Source organism: Scomber scombrus, chromosome 13, assembly GCF_963691925.1.
Source record: "Scomber scombrus chromosome 13, fScoSco1.1, whole genome shotgun sequence".
Classification (NCBI taxonomy): Eukaryota; Metazoa; Chordata; class Actinopteri; order Scombriformes; family Scombridae; genus Scomber; species Scomber scombrus.
Genome location: NC_084982.1, coordinates 15273802 through 15292552, shown reverse-complemented (window position 1 = coordinate 15292552; position 18751 = coordinate 15273802). Strand labels below are relative to the sequence as shown.

Sequence of the window (18751 nt, the reverse complement as noted above, 5' to 3'; positions counted from 1 at the left end):
TTAGTAGACTTTAGAGGTATATTGAAAAGTTGAGTTCTCGGCGGTGTTCCTCTGATTGAATAATGGTGTCAATAGGATTTGTTCAGCTGGTTATTCACTGGGACAGTTGCTGGGTTACAAATAACGGAGGAACGCGCTATACGCCACACACAGCCCACCGCATCTAATCAGCGTCTCTGAGAAAACGCCTCATCTTGCACATAGTTAAACGGAAAACTAATAAATGTGAACACCGAGGAGAAACTGAAGACGCACATGGTCCAGCCTGCTTTTCACCAAAAACTAAGCATCCTTTCGCATGGAAGGGTTAGATTATTGATCACATCGCGCTTTTAATAATAAGGTTGGGATTGACACTCACCAGCGGAGTCTGTGCAGTTTCTCTAACCCTTTAATTCCCCAGGTTTACGCACAGCGGATAGTCCTGATGAAGAGTTGGGTGTTTGCAAGAGTTCAGACGTGGATTCCAGCCGCAGGATCCTGCTCTGGTGCCCGGTTTGAAGTCTTTATGCCTTCGACTTGCACAGTGACTCCATCTGGAGCGACTGTGCTCCCCAGCACTTCCTATCCACGACAGGCATCCAGTTTATTGTGTCCATTAAAATGTTCACTATGTCCCACGTTTTGTCCAGTCACGCCTGTAAATGTTTGCTTATGTGGCAATTATCTGTGTTGACACTGGTCATGTAAATTGTTAATTTGGTGTGCATTTTACCCAGACAGGCCCACATGCTTAATAACATGAATTAAGTCATAAGAAGAAAATAAACAGGCCAAACAGACATCTTTTGTAGATATTTTAATCTTTTATTTAAGATGAAAAGTGAGAAATAAACACTATCAACTCCATCCAATAACATTCAACACAATATTGAAATATAAATGAGCTATAGGAAATCACTTGAAAGACACTATGAAGATATCATATAAAAATATATTGTGTGATAGATAAGGGAGCATGTATGTATTCTTAATAAACAAAGCTTAATCTGTATATATATATATATATATATATATATATATATATATATATATATTTAACCAATACAGAGAATTCCTTTTTGCAATATAATTTTGTTTATATGCTCAAAAATGAGAAGTTTGGTGCTTGATGTTACTTTGGGAGGAAAGAGATGTGTTGCATTGTATACTACTCAAAAAATGTACATAGCAAGTCGAGTGGCATCCCAAAGAAATAAAATAAATGCACATTCATTTAAGCCAAACAATAAAAGTGGACTACATCAAAGTAAATACATTTTATTGCAGAGACCTTAGTTCCATCTCTTTCGTACTCTCGCTCTCTATTTCACACACACAGACAAAACACTCTCTCTCTCTCTCTCAAGATCTCAGGGCAATGCGAGCTTTGTCCAGGATGTCCTTTCTCATTCTTGGATAGTTTGGATGAGCAGCCAGAACCTGTAGATGGAAGTACAGTTTGATTCATGAGGGAAAAAAGGATAAAACTTCTTAAGACTCTCGTAAGCATCCAGTTGCCTCACCTTATGACACACATCTATGGCATCAACATGCCTCTTTGCTTTCAGGTAGTTGAAAGCAAGCTTGTATCCTGAAAAAACAAAAACAAAAACAAAAAATGACATTACATGTTTGAAATACCTTTTGTCCTCATAAAAAGAAGTGGACATGTGATTTTGGTTGACATACCAATTGTTGGGTTAGTCCGATTTCCATATTTCCAAGCCAGTTCATAGTTGAGTGCTGCATCACGGAATGCCTGCTCTTTTTCCATTATGTAGCCCAGATATTCATAAACTTTACAGCATGACTGCAGAAAAAAGGTGCAATTATTATCAGAAAGAATTAAAAAACATAAAAAATCGGCATCTGCATTGTAAATAAACACAAATATTTCAAATAAGGAGAGTAAAAGTTTTGTGTGAATTGGATTCCTTCATAACAAAAAATTATATTTCAGTAGTGTCAACATTTTCAGGCTGACCTTGTTATGATTGAGGCATCTCTTTAAGAGGTCTGCAGCCATGTCATACTTCCCCGAATGGATGTAGATGTCTGCCAGGAGCAGCCAGCTCTTCTCATACTCATCGGCGTCAACAATGCTCCAGTTCATCTTAGCTATGCGTTTGAGCTGGTTCCTGGCTCGAGGAGTTTGTTTTAGCATCATGTAAGCTGTCGCCATGGCCAGTAGGGCTGGCACATGGTCTTTCTGAATTCAACCAAAGAATCCTTGTTAGACAGGATGAATCTGACAACATCTTCCCACTCCCATTTGTTCAGACAAAAAACATATTGACTTTATTATAAGTTAAATAACACTCAGAACTGAACTAACATAGCAAACAATGATTCATACTGTACACAATTCATTTAAGGTTTGCCTGATCCAATACAATGAGTAGTTTATAACCAAATGGTATGATGTTAAGAGAGCCTGTAGTAATTGACAGATCCTGGTGTGGGTATATTTGCACAGGAGAAAGTGATGTAACTCATGCACACCATCTGGAGTTTGCTTACCTCATTGTTTGCAATCTCTGTAAAAACACTGAGGGCTTTCTCTACATTGGCCCTCTGTTTAGTCGCCAGAAAGCAGTAGTTCTCCAGGATGCGGAGCTGTGTGTGTCCACTCGGTGTCTGAGGCTTTATTTCCTTCAGAAGCTTTTCTGCTGTTTTTACAGCAAGCTGCTCCGACTCCTGCTTCTCTGTGGAGTTCCTGATGAAAAAAAAAAAGAAAGTTGAATCATGTGAGTATTAGAAGCAAGTCTGTGAACTGTGGGTAAAAAGGCAATAATATATAATGAGTAATCTAATCTTTCAGTTACTATGCTCCATACTATTTATCAAGTACACTTACCCAATTTCACCATCTAAATTCTCAAATACTTCTCCTCCCATGGTGTCATTGTCAGGATTTAGGTAGATTTCAATCATGTTATAGATAGCATGTTGACCCCAATCATTGTCTTTCCGTGCTTTGTTGAAGTGTCGCAGAGCATCATTGGATGCTCCTGTGTACCTGAGCAGCAAGCACAGGTTTAGTCACATAATGTGCAAAATTTGAAACAGATGTCCCTATAATCTTAAGAAAACACTCTCAACAGACGTACCAAAGATGAAGTCCTTTGCAGAAGTTAAACCCAGGGTCAAATCTGGTCCTGGAAGTATGTTTTTCTGCCATATCAAGAAATCTGGGCACCTCTTCCAACTTCCCAGCTCTCCGCAACAAGTCAATAAGACGTGACATTGTTGGATAGTTGTCTGAAAATAACAGGTGCAATTATTATGCTTTCCAGAGGAGTTCATATCATCAAATCACATTTACATTCACAACATGTTTCCTTAGTAACCTCTAAAACTTCCACTACTTTTGAGGGGTGGTAGTATATTAATGTCTTAAGAAACTGATGGCGATTTTTCACCTGGTTTGCGCTCCAGGAGTTGTTGGAAGTGATAAACGGCCTGTTCATAGTCTTGCTTCCTGAACATAAGGTCAGCCATCATCTAAGAAAAAAAACATACGTTAAAAGTAATATCTACAAATAAGTTCCAAGAAAGGTTATGGTCAAACATGTGGTGAAAGACAGACAGGACAAACCAGAGTTGCATCTTCATTAAACTGGTCATTCTTCAAAATGACACTGCATTGCTCCTGGCACGCATCAACGTCATCCAGAGTAAGGTAAAGCCGTGCCAACTCAAGCATCACCTGGGAATAGGGAGCCATTATTTTAGTTAATGTGACGGAAATCTTTGTGAAATAATGCACAGTAGATAAATCTGATCTTTTTCTTAAATCAAACTAACAACATGTATCACAACATTTTATAAATATAGGGATGAGATTCTAAAAAGATGCCAGTGCTTGTCAACCACAGCTGCAGTGAGTACACAGGAGGTTTGTGATTCAGCTGCACTGACCTTGCGATCAGTCTCACAATACACAAGAGCTTCTTTGTAGAATTTGACTGCTCTCTCATAGCCCCTCTGACTTGTGTAGTGTTTAGCGATCTCAGCGCAGATCTCGGCAGCAAGCTGCTTCTGCATGGGGACGGCGTCAGGCTGCTCCAACTGCACCCGCTTCAGAACCTTGGCCTGCACATCGCGGGCCTATGAACAGCATCGGCACAAACGCATTATGGAAATAATTAGAATAATCATCATCTCTATGAACACAAGTAATAATACATGAATTAAAAAGTCGGTAGAATTTTGTCACTGTTGTCTTTTAAGGGTTTAAGGGTTTAGAAATAATCACCTTTAAGTTTTGAGACACAATGTGAACAGGTGACTTTTTGTCTCAGAAAACCAGAGAACCTGGAAACACTTACTCTTTGCAGGGAGAGTAAAGCTTCTTCAGTTTTGTCAACCTTATTTTGGATCTTTGCCAACAGGACCAGATAACGGCAATCATCTGAGAGGGCTGGTAGTTCATTCACTTGGTAGAGCCAAAGAATATGTTAAATATTAGAAACATGATGTCAGGAGTCCTAGAAAAGAGAGTTCAGTGTGTGTGCAGTACTGTGAAGTCATTAGTACCTGGCTCATGGTCCAGAGCATCATGCAGGACTCTCTCACAGCGCTCATACTGTTTCATCTTCATCAGCAACTCAGCCAGGTCGTAGCGCAGGAAGTTCTGTTGCTCAGTCTTCAGAGCAGCTTCATAGTAATTTATTGCCTGTGTAATAGCAGCTTTGTGTCAACATTGGGTTTCTCTGTGAGTGAATAACGCTTATCTTTAAAAGCATATGATGCAAACCTTGACGTAGTTATGAGTCTTGACCAGAGCTTTCCCAATCTTGCTGGCTAAAGCACCATCTTTGGGGTTTTTCTTCAGGGCATGCTCGTAAACCTCAATGGCCTTCTCCGGCTGAGGATAAACACATCTTACCGTAAGCGATGTGATGATTTGAAGTTTTTGTAAATATTATTTAGGAAGTCTGATAGATGTCTTTATTTACCAAATACTGCAAACACATGGTAAACACATTAAAGGCTGTTGCATGCTGTAAGAGCTGTTAGGGACAATTAGTAGAGATAAGATCTCTTAAGAGGCTAAGCTCACCATCCATAAAATCATGCAGGTACTGACATACCTCCTTATCTTTCACATACTCATTCACTAAAGACTTGTAGGAGGTATTTTTGCACCTCCATATTCAGCTGTCTATCACTTAGGTTTAGGTTTAACAGTTTTGAAAGGGATTTTTTTGCTTTTCATTTGATTTCATTAGTGAGAGATATGCAGTTTGTGTTATCAGCCTCCTCATATTTCAGATATATATATATATATATATATATATATATATATATATATATATATTTATATATACATTTATATATTTACAGCTTTTGACTAGCTTATCAATTAAAACACCAAGCTGCTTCTGTATAGTGCTGTTTGCTTTATACTGTGGTCTAACCGTTTTTTCTCATAAAAGGCACAACTGGACTAAATAATCATTTTCCCATATTAGTTAGATATTTAGCTAATTTACTCCTCCCAATGTAACATTCTGAGTTGATCACTCACCTACAACTATAAGATTATTTTTTCCCCTTTATTATCAACCATGTTTCCTCCTTTATATAAGCAATGTATTATACTGTGTTACAATCCTCTCGTTTCCACTGACCTGATAATAAGCTTCTGTTTACATAGAGTGTGCTTCTAATGTTCTTTTACGAGCCACTGTGAGCATGCAGTAATTGATTTTAAAATGCTTTCATACATTCATCACATGTTGAATCTTATTTAATCTCGCACAGACGTTTTTGCTGCCACAGTTTTCGCTCTCGCTTCATTCTTAATGCATTGTTTTCCAGTACTTTAACTTTTTTCCCAATTTGAACACTTAGGTATCTACAGATTCTTCAGATTTTCCAGGATGCATGTGAAACCAGCAAGTCTCCCCATGGCCACATCCTTCACTGTGTTCACTGTGGGGAAATTCTTATTTTTATGTTTTGTAGATTTTAAAGAGAAGCACCCCAAAAATATTCAGTTTGCACTGAAGGCAAGACCTTTGTCATGGTTTTCAATACAGCTCCATCAAAGCTCAGCAACAAGGGAACAATCAGAAAACAGCAAGGTTCCTTAACATGAATAGTAAGAACGGAGATATAGAACTATAATGAAACACTGAGGCTACACATCTGTATGTCTTATTTGAAGCATGCAGCAGCTTTAAAACCATATTAACCTAATCCATACCCACATAAATCAGTTGTTATGTGGCAAAGACAATATCTCATCAAACACAGATCCATTGCATCTTCCACTTACTTCTTGAATGTTCATGTAAGCATCACCCAGTAAGAGATATGTGTGGGGAATGGGCAGCTTCTCCACCATTTCTCTGGCGAACAGACAGAAACATTACATCACATATGGTGTACAGTGCTTGATTATGCAGACATATGTCTCGACTGGTCTGAGGTTCAGTCATGTTTTTTTTTTACTTCTCAGCTGTCAATATTAGTGGCATCAGGGACCAGAAGGAGACAGGAGAGAGCTATTGCATTTACAATGCATTACATTTCACACAGACTATATTTGTTCATATGTTCAACTGCTATCTTACATCAAGACCACTTGAAGATTTCAGTGTACTTGTTGACGAGGTTTACTGCTCACCTGTAACAGCTTGCATACAGACGTTTCTCTTTTCTGTGGTTCAGATAAATGTCTGCCATTTTCTCCTTGGCTTGGATGTAGTAGGGCTGCTCAGGGGTAATGTTTCTGAGCATACTCAGTGCCAACTCGGTGTCACCACGCAGCAGGGCCAGGTCTGCATTGGCAATAGTGACACGCAACTCCTCAGGAGTGCCTGAGAACTCATTGATGGCATCCTGCATTACTTTGGCGGCTTCATGCTGTAATATTAAATCATTTTATTTATTTTTTCCAAGGCCAAACATACAGTATGTCAAAACTCATAAACACTATTGGGATGAAAACAAGGACACAACAATATATCACTAAAACCATAGAGAAGAATATTTAGAGTGCTTTAAAAATGTGCTTTAAATTAAACGGGATAGTATTATGTGAATGCCTTTTTACATAAAAACTCACTATATTACCTGTTCTCCATTGAGCCACAGGGCCTCCGCTAACTCCAAGAAGACAGAGACACAGTCAGCAGGACTCAGCTCAATCTTCTTGATCTTGGACTTGGATGAAGATCCAGCCCGGCGGACCCCTGGAAGACTCATGGCCATCTGCAATGTCTGAATAGCCTCTGTCAGCTCACCCATCTTCTTCTTTGCCTGAGCTTTGATCAGGTGGTACAACGGATGTTCTCGAATCTGAAAAGGACAAGAATGCACCATGAATTCAATCAATCAGTTCATCAATATTGTGCTGCTTGTGTACATAAATATGTGGTAGAGTTCTTGATTCAAGCAGGAACTCTCACCACAGAAATAATGCACTTCTGACATTTCACAATACACACAGCTATCTTTTCAGACACAGTATATCCATCTCATGCTATTTTTTCATGTATGCCAATTGTGGTATTAATATGTCTAAATGAGGACAAGCTGAAAAGCTCCTAAATGTCAAACAAAAAGGTGGCAGAGCTGTATTTCTATACTGATATTACTGTAATGCTGATGGTGATCTTACCTCAAAGTTATGGCTGAGGCAGAGTTCAAGTGACTGGGAACACAATGTGAAGTTACCCTGCAGCAGATGGATCTGCGCCATTAGCAGATGAGCATCTGCGTGAGAAGGACACTGGTCCAGGCAGTGACGTAGACTGCTCTGAGCTGCATCAATATCACCTGAACAAACACAAAGGGAATGCAGTTTGAAACAGCATCTACACAAAAGCAACCAAAACATATTTGAAATGCGATGCTCACCAGACTGATACCTGACTCTGGCTAGCAGGAAGACCCCTTGAAGGAGACCTGGCACAATCTTGACCACTGTATCCAGCAATGTGGCACAGTGCTGGAGCTGAGGAGCAGGAGGGTGGCCTTGAGCTGGAGGCTGAAACATCAACAGTAAGTCTTATTTACTTTTTCATGATGAGTCTTACTAAGAGAAGTACGCATAACCCTATATACAGTGCCATACCCAAATGTGTGAAGTAAAATACACAACCAAAAAATGGCTAATAAATGTAAAGTTAATGAGGTACACTTGCAGTGGCTATATTTACGGTCAAGAATTTACAGACATTTCAAGGACCAACAGTCATTGATGAGTCTCCAAGTCATACCTTAGCAGGACACAGTGCAAGATACTCTTTGACGATCTCCAACAGGAATTCAGGGTTCAGCTTCTGAAAGTACTCCACCCCCAGAGGTAGACTCTGGAGTGTGGAGAAGTGTGTGTCCACAGCATCATTCAGGAGGTTGGTCACCTCTTCCTGAGGCTGGCGCTTTTTCACTGCAAGCACTGCACGCAGATAGAGTAGCTCCTAATGGGGTTTAAAAAAGAATTACAGAAGGGGAAAAACAAAAAGGGTTTGATGAAGGAAAATAGACAGAGGAAGGTAGCAAGGAGGAAAACTTGATAAGGGGATTCTGCACAAGATGGATCAAAGACATAAACACAAACAGTGTGGTTTGTGCTTTGAAAAACAGTAAATAAGGATAGGGTTTTTATTCTACAATACTTATAATATAGTAAATAGTAAAAGTAACTTCATGTTGCCATCTGTAGGCATTTATGAAAAAAACATTACCCCTGATTTCCCAATGGACTGTTGAATCTCTGTGAGAAATTCCAACTGTTGCTCTGCATCTTCAAGATGGCCCTCGATCAGCTGGCAATGAATTATACCTGCATAGATAAAAAAATGCTATATCTCAAGAAATCTTTTTAAAAGTATGTATAGATCTGGGGTGTAGGCATGTAGGTAACATTAATCATTGTAACATATTACCAGTCAAAGCGGAAACACTAGTTTCATCCAAAGTCATGGCCGTCTTGTACCACTTCATGGCCTCCTTGATTCTGCCCTGAAGCACCATCTGGTAGCCCAACTCTGTGGCTAAATCAGAGTCTCCCGATGCCAAAGAGAAACCTCTTTCCACCATTCTAAACGTCTGCTCGATCACTTTCTCACTTCGTCCACACTATAACAAAAAAAACAACAATAAATGCAGTAAACGCTGAAATTCTGATTTAAGTCAGCAACTTCTTCAAAGACGTCTTCAGAAAAAAGGCCCAATATTGTAGCATTAAGAATGATGATAGAAGACAGGAAATCATCTTACAACACGGGTGAAAGGTAGAGACATCCTGTAGAAAAGCTCAGGATTGTGTGGTTCCACAATGTCCAAGCTGCTGATGAGGTTTGAAAGCTGCTTTGTTGACTGCCAGGGGGGAAATAAAAATCGTTTCTGTAAATTGAGTATTTCACATTTTAATTTGATTTCTGCTGATTTGCTACTTTACCTCAGTAATATCTCCATCTCTACATAAAGAATGTAGGGCTAGCATCTGTAGGGCCTCCAAGTTATTTGTATCCTTCTGTAAAAGCCTGAAATATGACACAAGGAACAGTGAATAAAGTCCATCTACTACACTTATAGAATAGAATAGCTGATACTGCTACTGTACTGTGTTGGGCTCCCAGACAAATAACATTAAAACTAAAAGGAACTGTGAAGGCTGTAAAAGTATACTTTTTGCTGGTTGGACCCCTCCTAACTCACAACCTCCCAGTGAGGGCACCACTATGGCTCTGTAGTTGGTGCAACCCGAATAATCACTCTTCCCCCTGTTCAGCAAACCTGAACCAACGAATCCTTCAAATGGCGTTAGACTCCAGCACTTTGGCTCAAAGGCCTTTTTATGTCGTCTGACACTGGCTTCTGTCCAGAGGGGCGAGCACAAACAATAGCTTAGTCAGTATACACTGGTTCGAAGCATCAAGCTAGTGTTTCATTTGCACTTGAATGTGGAGCCATTTGTAAAGACAGACTGTGTTTTTTCTTTCTCACATCCCTGGTGGAGATTACAAATGTTCCTCCTCCTTCGGCTCTCACCAGAGACACTGTAAGTGTTTCTTGTGAATTTGTTAAAAAATCTAGGTAAGAGAGCTCAGACAATGTTGCAGTGAGGCAGATGTGACCTCTGTGTATGATTAAACAGAAGCCTCCTAACCACCTCAATCATTACCTGTGTGCTGCATCTATGGTTTGCTCCCAGTCTTGAAGACTCAGCAACAGTTTCATCTTCTTGTTGAGAGCAGGCAAAAATCCAGGGAAACTAACAACGACTTGGTTAGCCACCTCTAATGCTCCAGAGTAGTTCTGACGATATTCATAGTATTGTGCCTAGGACAGACAAACCATCACTTAAAGTGTATGATATGCACAGGCAAGTAAACAGCATGAATCTATATTAATTATTGCAAATAAAATATCTAAATGTGTAAAGGTAATAAACTTATCAAGAGCAACAAATGGAAGCAATATCTCAAAAGTTATCAAGGAATAATCCAAATGTTTTCCAAAGGAATTGCAAGATATTAAAAGTAAACCCAGAACAGTGATGACAATGGACAATTCAAATCAAGAAGTGACTCAGGTAGACACAAACAATACCGTAGGCATAAACAATGTGAGAAATTGTAGCATTGTAACATTTTCTGTGGTTAAGGAATACTTAATAGTCAATATGGAGCTGCCTTTTCAATCTCACCTTTCCCATCAAGGCAAAAACATCTAGTCTCTCTTTCAGCCCCTCATCAAAATATTTTCCAGCCTTTCTGGCGTAGGCGTCTTTACCAGATGTCACATCTATCCAGGCTTTCAGGATTATCCCCTGAACAACAAATATCAGTCAGATGAGAAGCCAGAATGTCCAGCATATCATATGGATAAATAAGACAAATAATAGTTCACAGAAATAGGACAAATATGCAAGTCTCACCTCACTAGAGCCATTGGAGAGTTTGATCATTCTCTCTGTGTACTCCCTTGCTTTGTCATTTCGCCCCAACAGCCAGAGAAACATCCCAGCATTGTACAGACTCTTGGGAGATGCACTTTTACGATCTTCTTTGACCTTAGCATCAAGGTCTTGAATGACTTCTCTGTCTGCGAAAACAAACACACTTATCAGAATATTACAAATAAGTGTGTATAGTGCTTTAACAGAGTATGGGTAAACACCTGTGACAAGAGGACTTTGCTGGCTTACCTGGCTTTGTCTTTTTTTTCTCCGCATAGACCAGAGCCATTGACGTGCAGAGAGACACATCTCGACTATCTCTTATTGTGTCCAACTCTATTGTGGCTTCTTGAATTTGGTCTGTGGTAAAATTCAAATAAAAAGACATAAGTGCACATGTTACAGATGGCAAAAAGACAGTAGGAGGTTCATGTTATTATTTGATTTGATTATTTCACACTTACCTTGCATTAGGGTACCATATGCATGCCAAAAGCTGTAGATAGGATCACTGCTGAATGTCCTCTTAGCAGCTGCTGCAGCGTTTACGGCGTGATTGAAATATTTTTCATAGCAATAGTACCGGATCAAAGCCTAGGGGGAAAACAACGAACTGTTAACAAAACACGGCTTGTAATCACAAGCTGCATGTAACATGTAAACCAAAGTTGAAAGTGGGAACCCTGCATTTGACGTTAAGCTATAGTACATGTTAGCTTAAGCTTAAGTAACTTCATTATTGGCCAACAGCTATTCTCGCTATGTTGAAAAGCCATTTCTCATTTAACCTAGCCAGCGTTACATATCTTAGTACATATTAGCTACCTAATGTCATTTAGTTTACTAATATCTTAGTTTAGTAATAGTGATATTGAATCATTAAAAAGCTGTTCACTTACCAATGTCTCTTCGTTCTCCATCTTGATTGAGATATGTTGTGCTTATACAGTAACAGACGTGTGGATAACTGCCTATTTACCCCGTTTTCATTGTACTTTAAGATAAGAGCACTCTCATTATTGAGGTTCTTGTTATGTTTTTGACATTAAACCAGCTCCTCATGCGTTGCTCGGTAACTTAGTAACAGCTAGCTTCCTTACTTTTGGGTTATTATCCTCTCAGTTTTTCCTTTCAGGCACCACTTACTTCACGGCTGCTTTTATATACCTGCTCCCTTAATATGACTGGAAGATGCAAACCACAACTATAGCTTATACAATTTATTTATCCTTAAATATTTGATTGGTAAAGTTTTGGGCGGTTACTGACAGAGCGTACATCATCTCCGAGTCTAGGATGTGGCCTTAAAGACCAAGCTCAGGAAATAATGAACCACTTCACCGCCATCTTTACTTTTGAGTTGATGTACTTTCTCCTTTGTATCTCTAGGTGGCGCAGTCATCCTTTCTTAAATGTCATCACAGCCGGCTACACTACAACTGCTACAACTAGTCAATTGATTACATTAACAGTGGCTTGATGATGATAATAATAATAATAATAATAATAATAATAATAATAATAATAATAATAATAATAATAATAATAATAATAATAATAAATACAAGTATGAATATTATTGAACATATGGGCAAATTAATTTATCCAGATGGAAGATTTAAGAAAAATAAACCCTGTGTGTGTGTGTGTGTGTGTGTGTGTGTGTGTGTGTGTGTGTGTGTGTGTGTGTGTGTGTGTGTGTGTGTGTGTGTGGGTAGGTGGGAAGGTTATAATTAAAAAAGTAATTGATGAATTTCTAGAAATGTCATGATTTCTATAAGATGGCATGTTTTGAATTCTAGGGATTTGATGCAGCATACAGAGAAAACATATTGCATGTCAGAGTAAGTTTAACCTACTTTGAATTTATGGAAATTATTGGAGGAAGCTCAAATCATTCCAGTGAACTGGATTACAATCAAAGAGGTTGAATTAATGCAGTTGGTCGGGTTAGTATTGGACTGATCTTCTGTTTTCCAGACTATCTTCAATTAATGAGAGAAATTTAGAGATAATTTCAACACTTTATTCATTTTTGTGTTATACAAAACTAGATTATTGTTAAATTCATCCAAACAAGAAAACAAGACATTTTGCACAAATTTCTACAGCTTTACATAGCTCAACACGTACAGTGGAAACATATTTCCATCCAACCAGTGGTAATTGTTGGCCCAGTGTTATACAACACCGTGCATTGACTGTTGAGTATGAACCCTTGATGTCTACAGTGTTGAGTCTATGGCAGGAGCAGCCAGTGTCCAGCATGGGTGCAGCTGTTCCAAGAGAGACCTTTCCATGCCTTGTCAGATACTATTTAGCACTAACTGTGGCACATAATCATTACTCTCTGCAGCAAACATCAATGGAAGAGTAAATCAGGTTGGTATTGAGCTCTGAGCATGTGCAGCAATGGGAAATGCCTGTGTGCTGTACCAAACGATGCAGCTCACAGTTTTGAACCCATATATTATAAGAGGTTTACCAGAATAAATATAAATGAATAATAATATCAACTAATTAATATTAACTATTTTGTGTTGATTAATCCATATTAAATACATGAAATGTTCAATTACTCATACAGAACAGTTTCATGTTAGATAGTTGAGGTGTTGTACTCAGAAAGAGCAATAAATACTGCATGTGTTGTTGCACTTACAAAGAATGCATCTGAAAACCTATTAGAGGAAAGACTGTGGAATATGTGACCCCTGGGATATACTGCTATAGCATTCTAATGGCTATATCCATTGTGGTTTGTACAGACCATTATTGATCAAAGAGCCATGCTCAATAATACAAGCAGCTCACTAGCAAATTAACTCTTTTATTTATTTTTTCCACATTTTACAATATAAGTTTGCTCACAGTCTGATTGCTTTGCATTTCAGTGCACAAGTATGCATGTACTAATCTACCTTTGTAAATATACAGCAAGTATTTTATTGATGGTTAGAGGTTGTCAATTGCTTACATGTTTGCAGTTACTATACTGTGTAAAGACTATATGGTTGTAATATCTGATCAAGCTAACGTGTGTAATATTCTGCTGTATTTCTACTGAACAAGTTGTCTTTGTAAACTGCAGTATTTGTGTATGTGTCTTGTGAGTTACTGGAGTGGTTCACTTGAAACAGTGCATATGCATGTGTGTGGGTTTGTGCACACTAGTCAGTGGTTGAGAGTGTGTGTCTGTTGGCACATTGAGGAGGTAGGGGAGGAACTCACCACTACCTAATCTAATGGGATTTTCTTCCCATCTATCTAGAGCAAATACAATTACAGAGCTGTTATGGGTAGCATTCTCCGATTTCTCTCTGAATTGTTTTTCGCTATGCCCCTCCATGGATGCCAGTGGCAGGATCCCAAGCCAAACAGACATCCTTTCACATATCACATGTCCACATATTATTGCCTTTGCCTGCAAGACTCCAGGAGTGCGAGCGCAGACCAACTTCCGACCTTTCACCCTAATTCAGTCTAACAGAGGAGCTTGATGTCATGTTGCTGGGCAACAGGCAAGGGGAATCTGCAGAATCACTCTTGATTTACTGGTCATTAAAATAAGCAATCTGTAACTCCACCTGTTGCCATCAGTGGGGCTGTGTACTGGTTTCAGTCACTGACTACATTTTTACATCTATTGGTGGATGACATTACAAGCAAAGACTTTGTTCCTACAGAGGACCATCTTTTGACCTTTTTTTAATATAATTGCCAGTTTGCTGCTATTGTGATGTCCTGTGTTTTGAGAGCATGGTAGAAAACATTTATTTGTGGACAGCTCAATTGTTCTGCTGACTGGCTTGTCAGGAAAACAACACGTGAGCTATTAAGTGCTGTAAATGGGTGTGGTGCAAATTGATAATCACATCATCATCTTGAGACAGAATGGCAGGGATAATCAGCACTTTGCCATCAGCCTCTTGTTTACTGCGCTCTGAATTCAGCCACAATAGGTAAAAGCAATGTTGGACTATAATAAATATTTGGACTGTTATTAATAATTAATAAAATGTTCCATCCTCTTAAGATGCTAATAGTTTCCGGCAGATGCCACAAAACACACTCAGAAACCAGAATGTAGCTCCTACAGCTGATACAACATACTGCACACAAAACAAAAAATATCACAAACCATTAAGCTACAAATTTGAGTTTTGAAGCTCCCTTCTTGGCCATTAGATTGATATATTTTGAAGAAATATTTACTGTATTGTCATGCCACTATAATTTGTGTAAAGTCATACTTTGAGGGATTTAGTTTGAGTGTTCATAACATTTTGCACACTGATAATTTCAGCTTCTAACACTGAAATGACACTAATGCTGATAGTGATTTGGTAGCTATCTCATTGTAACAGTCATAAAGTCAATGACTGTAAAAGCTGACGCTTAATGCTTCTGAATCATTTATGTGGTAAGAACTTTAGATCCATTTTTCCAAATTAAATCCTCTAACTGTACTAAAAGTTATTAAGATAGTTTCCTGATTACTCATCCGTGTCATTCATTTATGATCATAAATTCTTGCTTGCCTGATATCACTTACATCCGTTTACCAAAAAAGGAAGGAAGTACATTTGAGGAAGGCCATTAGCTCTTAAAATCCAGCTTCATTAATATAATCAAAATGTTAGGAAGAAAGCATCTGTTTAATTCTTTTAAGAAATGCATTAAGACTTGTGATTATCTCTTATGTAGGTTTCCTCTGACTTTTTAAAATTTTTTTTTGAAGATTTTGTCTGGCAGACACCTTTATTTAGCAGCAGACAGACAGGAAACATGGGAGAGAGAGGGGGGTGTGACATGCAGCAAAGGACCTCCGGTCAGGATTCGAGCCGGGGTCGGCTGCATATGTGGCATGTGCTCTAAACACTCGACTACCTGCGCGCCCAATTTCCTCTGACTTTTTAATTAGAATCTGCAACTTTAAGACTTATTAAATTAAGTTAGAAGCAACAAAATGATTACAAATTATAAATTATATTTAAACCTAAAAAACAAAACAGTGAGCAAAGTATTTATTAACCACACTTTAGTACATTTTGTTAATTCATATCAGGGAGAATAAAATACATTTGCAGATGAGTGTTGATTAATGTGCTTATGTAGCATTAATTAATAAAAAATTCCCATGTTAGTGAAAAAATAAGATGAATATGGGAACAGAATGTAGGTTCATCCCAGACTGTACCACACATGACCTTTTATCTTTGGTGTAAAAGTGCCCCTTTTAAATATGGCTAAGCAGTTAAGTTATAATCTACAAAGAAATATATTAATTGGGAGCTGATGAATGTCATGTTCCCCCTTTTCTGTGTGCCCTGATGCACTGGCACCCTAGGGAATTTCCTGTGGCCTATACAAGAGACCACTACTGATTTGGACAAAAGACCTTCTCTGATTAGACTGTGCCAGTTCCACTAGTCATTATAACAATGCTTTGGACTTACTATAACATTCAAAATAATGCAGACTAAGTTCTGACCAGGATGAAAATATCAGTAACATGCATGCTCCCCTACATTGCCATGGATAAAAGTGTTATATACTTGAACAAGAAGTCACGTCAAAGAAATGGAAGTATGTAAATAAAGTATATAACTGACACCAAAGAGACAAATGGACCACACAGCTGCAGACAAGCTCAGGCTCAGAAAAAAAGCATTTAAAAGACTAGCTGTCTTTTTAAAAAGGAGCAACAGCGTAACATTACCTTTCTGTTTTCATCTTTTTGTCTTCATTTTTTCATCTCTTCATGCTATAACAACACTGAGCTTAAATAAAGGGACATTACTCTAAACACCCTTATCAACTGTTAAAGCACCTTAAACAAGCTAAAATAAAAGATACCCACTCTCTGACCCCACTCTCACACTAAATTCCAAGAGTAAGAAACACAAATTAAATGAAAATGGACTGAATGAATGGCATACTTGATGTACATGTAATCTTTATTCTTTTGGCTTTTCAGTGAAATGGGTTATAGCAATGCCTTGCATGCAGTTTTTTTATACACTACAAACATTATGCATATGAATGATGGGAAACGTTAAATTCTATGTAATCAAAACATTCTTTCGTTATGTATAAAGTATAGTGTAAGTATTGAGCGTTTTAATTACATGCAAAATATACTTTCATGAATAGAATTATACCTCTATAACATGGAACAACAGATGTAGTTGCCATATAGTTTAGGGTGGTTGTCATATCTATGGGAAGACCTGACAAGTAACATAACTGACACTATAAAATGTAAACAGAAGTAGGAAACAGCCACGAGACAATCATTCAGAATATCATTCAGAATATTCTGAGCCATCATCCATCCAATTCAGATATTTATCATGATAAAGATTGAGAGGTAAACTGTCAAAAACAGTTTACATAGCACACACACACACAAAAAATCAAAAAACATCAACTTTCCTTTTTTCCAGTCATCATAGAAATGTGCAGTTAAAGGTTGAATAAAAATGCTTCAACAGCAGGGTCATATAACATCACCAGTAATTAAACACAGAGCTTTGTATTATTCAGAAAAATTACCATTCATATAACATTGTTCCTAGACATTTACTTTTTTTTTTTTTTTTTTTTTTAGCTCACAGCTCTTGCTGGATGTATCATATCCCTGTCTGCCTGAATACAACAGAATACGAAGAATGCAGTATTTGGTTTTATATCACAACTAATGAACATTAATTGTTCCATAGTTTCATACTCATTATGGAATACGTATTGAGGTTCAACATCAAAAACAAGAAGTAAGACAGACAAAATGAAGGACAGGTAGATACATGGAGGATACCTATATTTTGGAGATGCTAAACATTTTAAGCACTAACTAGTGATGCTCATGTCCTACAATCAGACAATATTACAGATAATGTTCCCAGAGCTACATGTAACTGTCAGAGGTTTGTGGTTAAGCGAGGTAACTTATAACAGGGCCAGTTACAGTGTGCAAACAATATAAGTTTTTTCTTTAATTTCCAGCATTGAAAGACAGTTCTTCAGTTCAGGAGTTTGCTTTTAACAGTTTCATGATAAAAATTGTATGTAATCACCAATATTGTAAATGAAACATTGGTAGCACACAGCAAACTGAGATGACGTATGTGAATGATTTGATGGTTCAACAACACCAAATGTGCAAAGTATTACTGTCAAGTGTTACTGCTCTGACATGGATACTCCAACATACTCAACGTACTTGGCTGTATTTTAAAGTTAATGTATAAAAAAACACCCACCCACATGTATACTTTGCATCTTGAAGCCTGGTGGGCAGGGAGGGAGGCTGATGAAAATAGTACACTGTAGCATGCATAATCATGGAGAAACATTCATGCAGGTCCACATTGCTAGTTAACTGCAGCAACCCCACCATTGTCCCTAGGATTTGTCAAGTATTTTAAGTGCTATCAGTTAGCAAGACTAGCTTCAAAGAATTGCAGCTCTTTGTAAAAACTACCCCTGAAAGGACAACCCTTTTAAAGAGTAAAACAAGTGTATAAAAAGGCGATCAACAAAGCTTTGAATTCTAAAAGTAATGACATTAAAACTGTTTTTTTCTGCTTGAAAAATAAAAAGGTAAAGTAATACAACAGTCAGTGATATAACAATAATTCAAGACACTGGATAGCAGAACTAGCCGCAATAGAAGTTAAAGCATTAACTAATGTGTCAAAGAACATTTTGACACAGGTTGTCCAGCCTCACACAGAGCCAAAAGGCTTCCTTGCTCTTGAAAACAGTCCACTACATCCTGAATGAGCCACTTTTCCATTTTAGGCACCAACCTTTAGACTCAGTTAAGGATGGTCAGTTTGGCAT

The 18751-nt window shown here is 38.1% G+C and overlaps 1 protein-coding gene across 2 annotated transcripts; it reads right to left on the bottom strand.

Annotated features, from left to right (window-relative positions):
- Positions 1-1244: 1244 nt before the first annotated feature.
- On the bottom strand, positions 1245-11948 carry ttc21b (tetratricopeptide repeat domain 21B). 2 transcript variants are annotated; one of them, XM_062432019.1, is made up of 29 exons: positions 11803-11948; positions 11368-11497; positions 11153-11263; positions 10883-11049; positions 10652-10774; positions 10127-10284; positions 9401-9485; positions 9220-9318; positions 8886-9078; positions 8685-8782; positions 8217-8417; positions 7855-7984; positions 7616-7773; positions 7069-7293; positions 6620-6858; positions 6269-6341; positions 4742-4852; positions 4522-4660; positions 4314-4420; positions 3904-4092; positions 3581-3691; positions 3405-3486; positions 3093-3243; positions 2840-3001; positions 2503-2698; positions 1967-2191; positions 1672-1792; positions 1506-1573; positions 1245-1422 (listed from the first exon to the last, which is right to left on the bottom strand). In XM_062432019.1, exons 1-29 carry the CDS (start codon positions 11821-11823, stop codon positions 1345-1347), a joined length of 3951 nt encoding a protein of 1316 aa, XP_062288003.1. In that variant the 5' UTR covers positions 11824-11948; the 3' UTR covers positions 1245-1344. The 2 variants fall into 2 exon arrangements, with proteins under 2 accessions (XP_062288003.1, XP_062288004.1); XM_062432020.1 differs by lacking the exons at positions 1245-1422; positions 1506-1573; positions 1672-1792 and having other exon boundaries at positions 1998-2187.
- Between the last annotated feature and the right edge of the window lie 6803 nt (positions 11949-18751).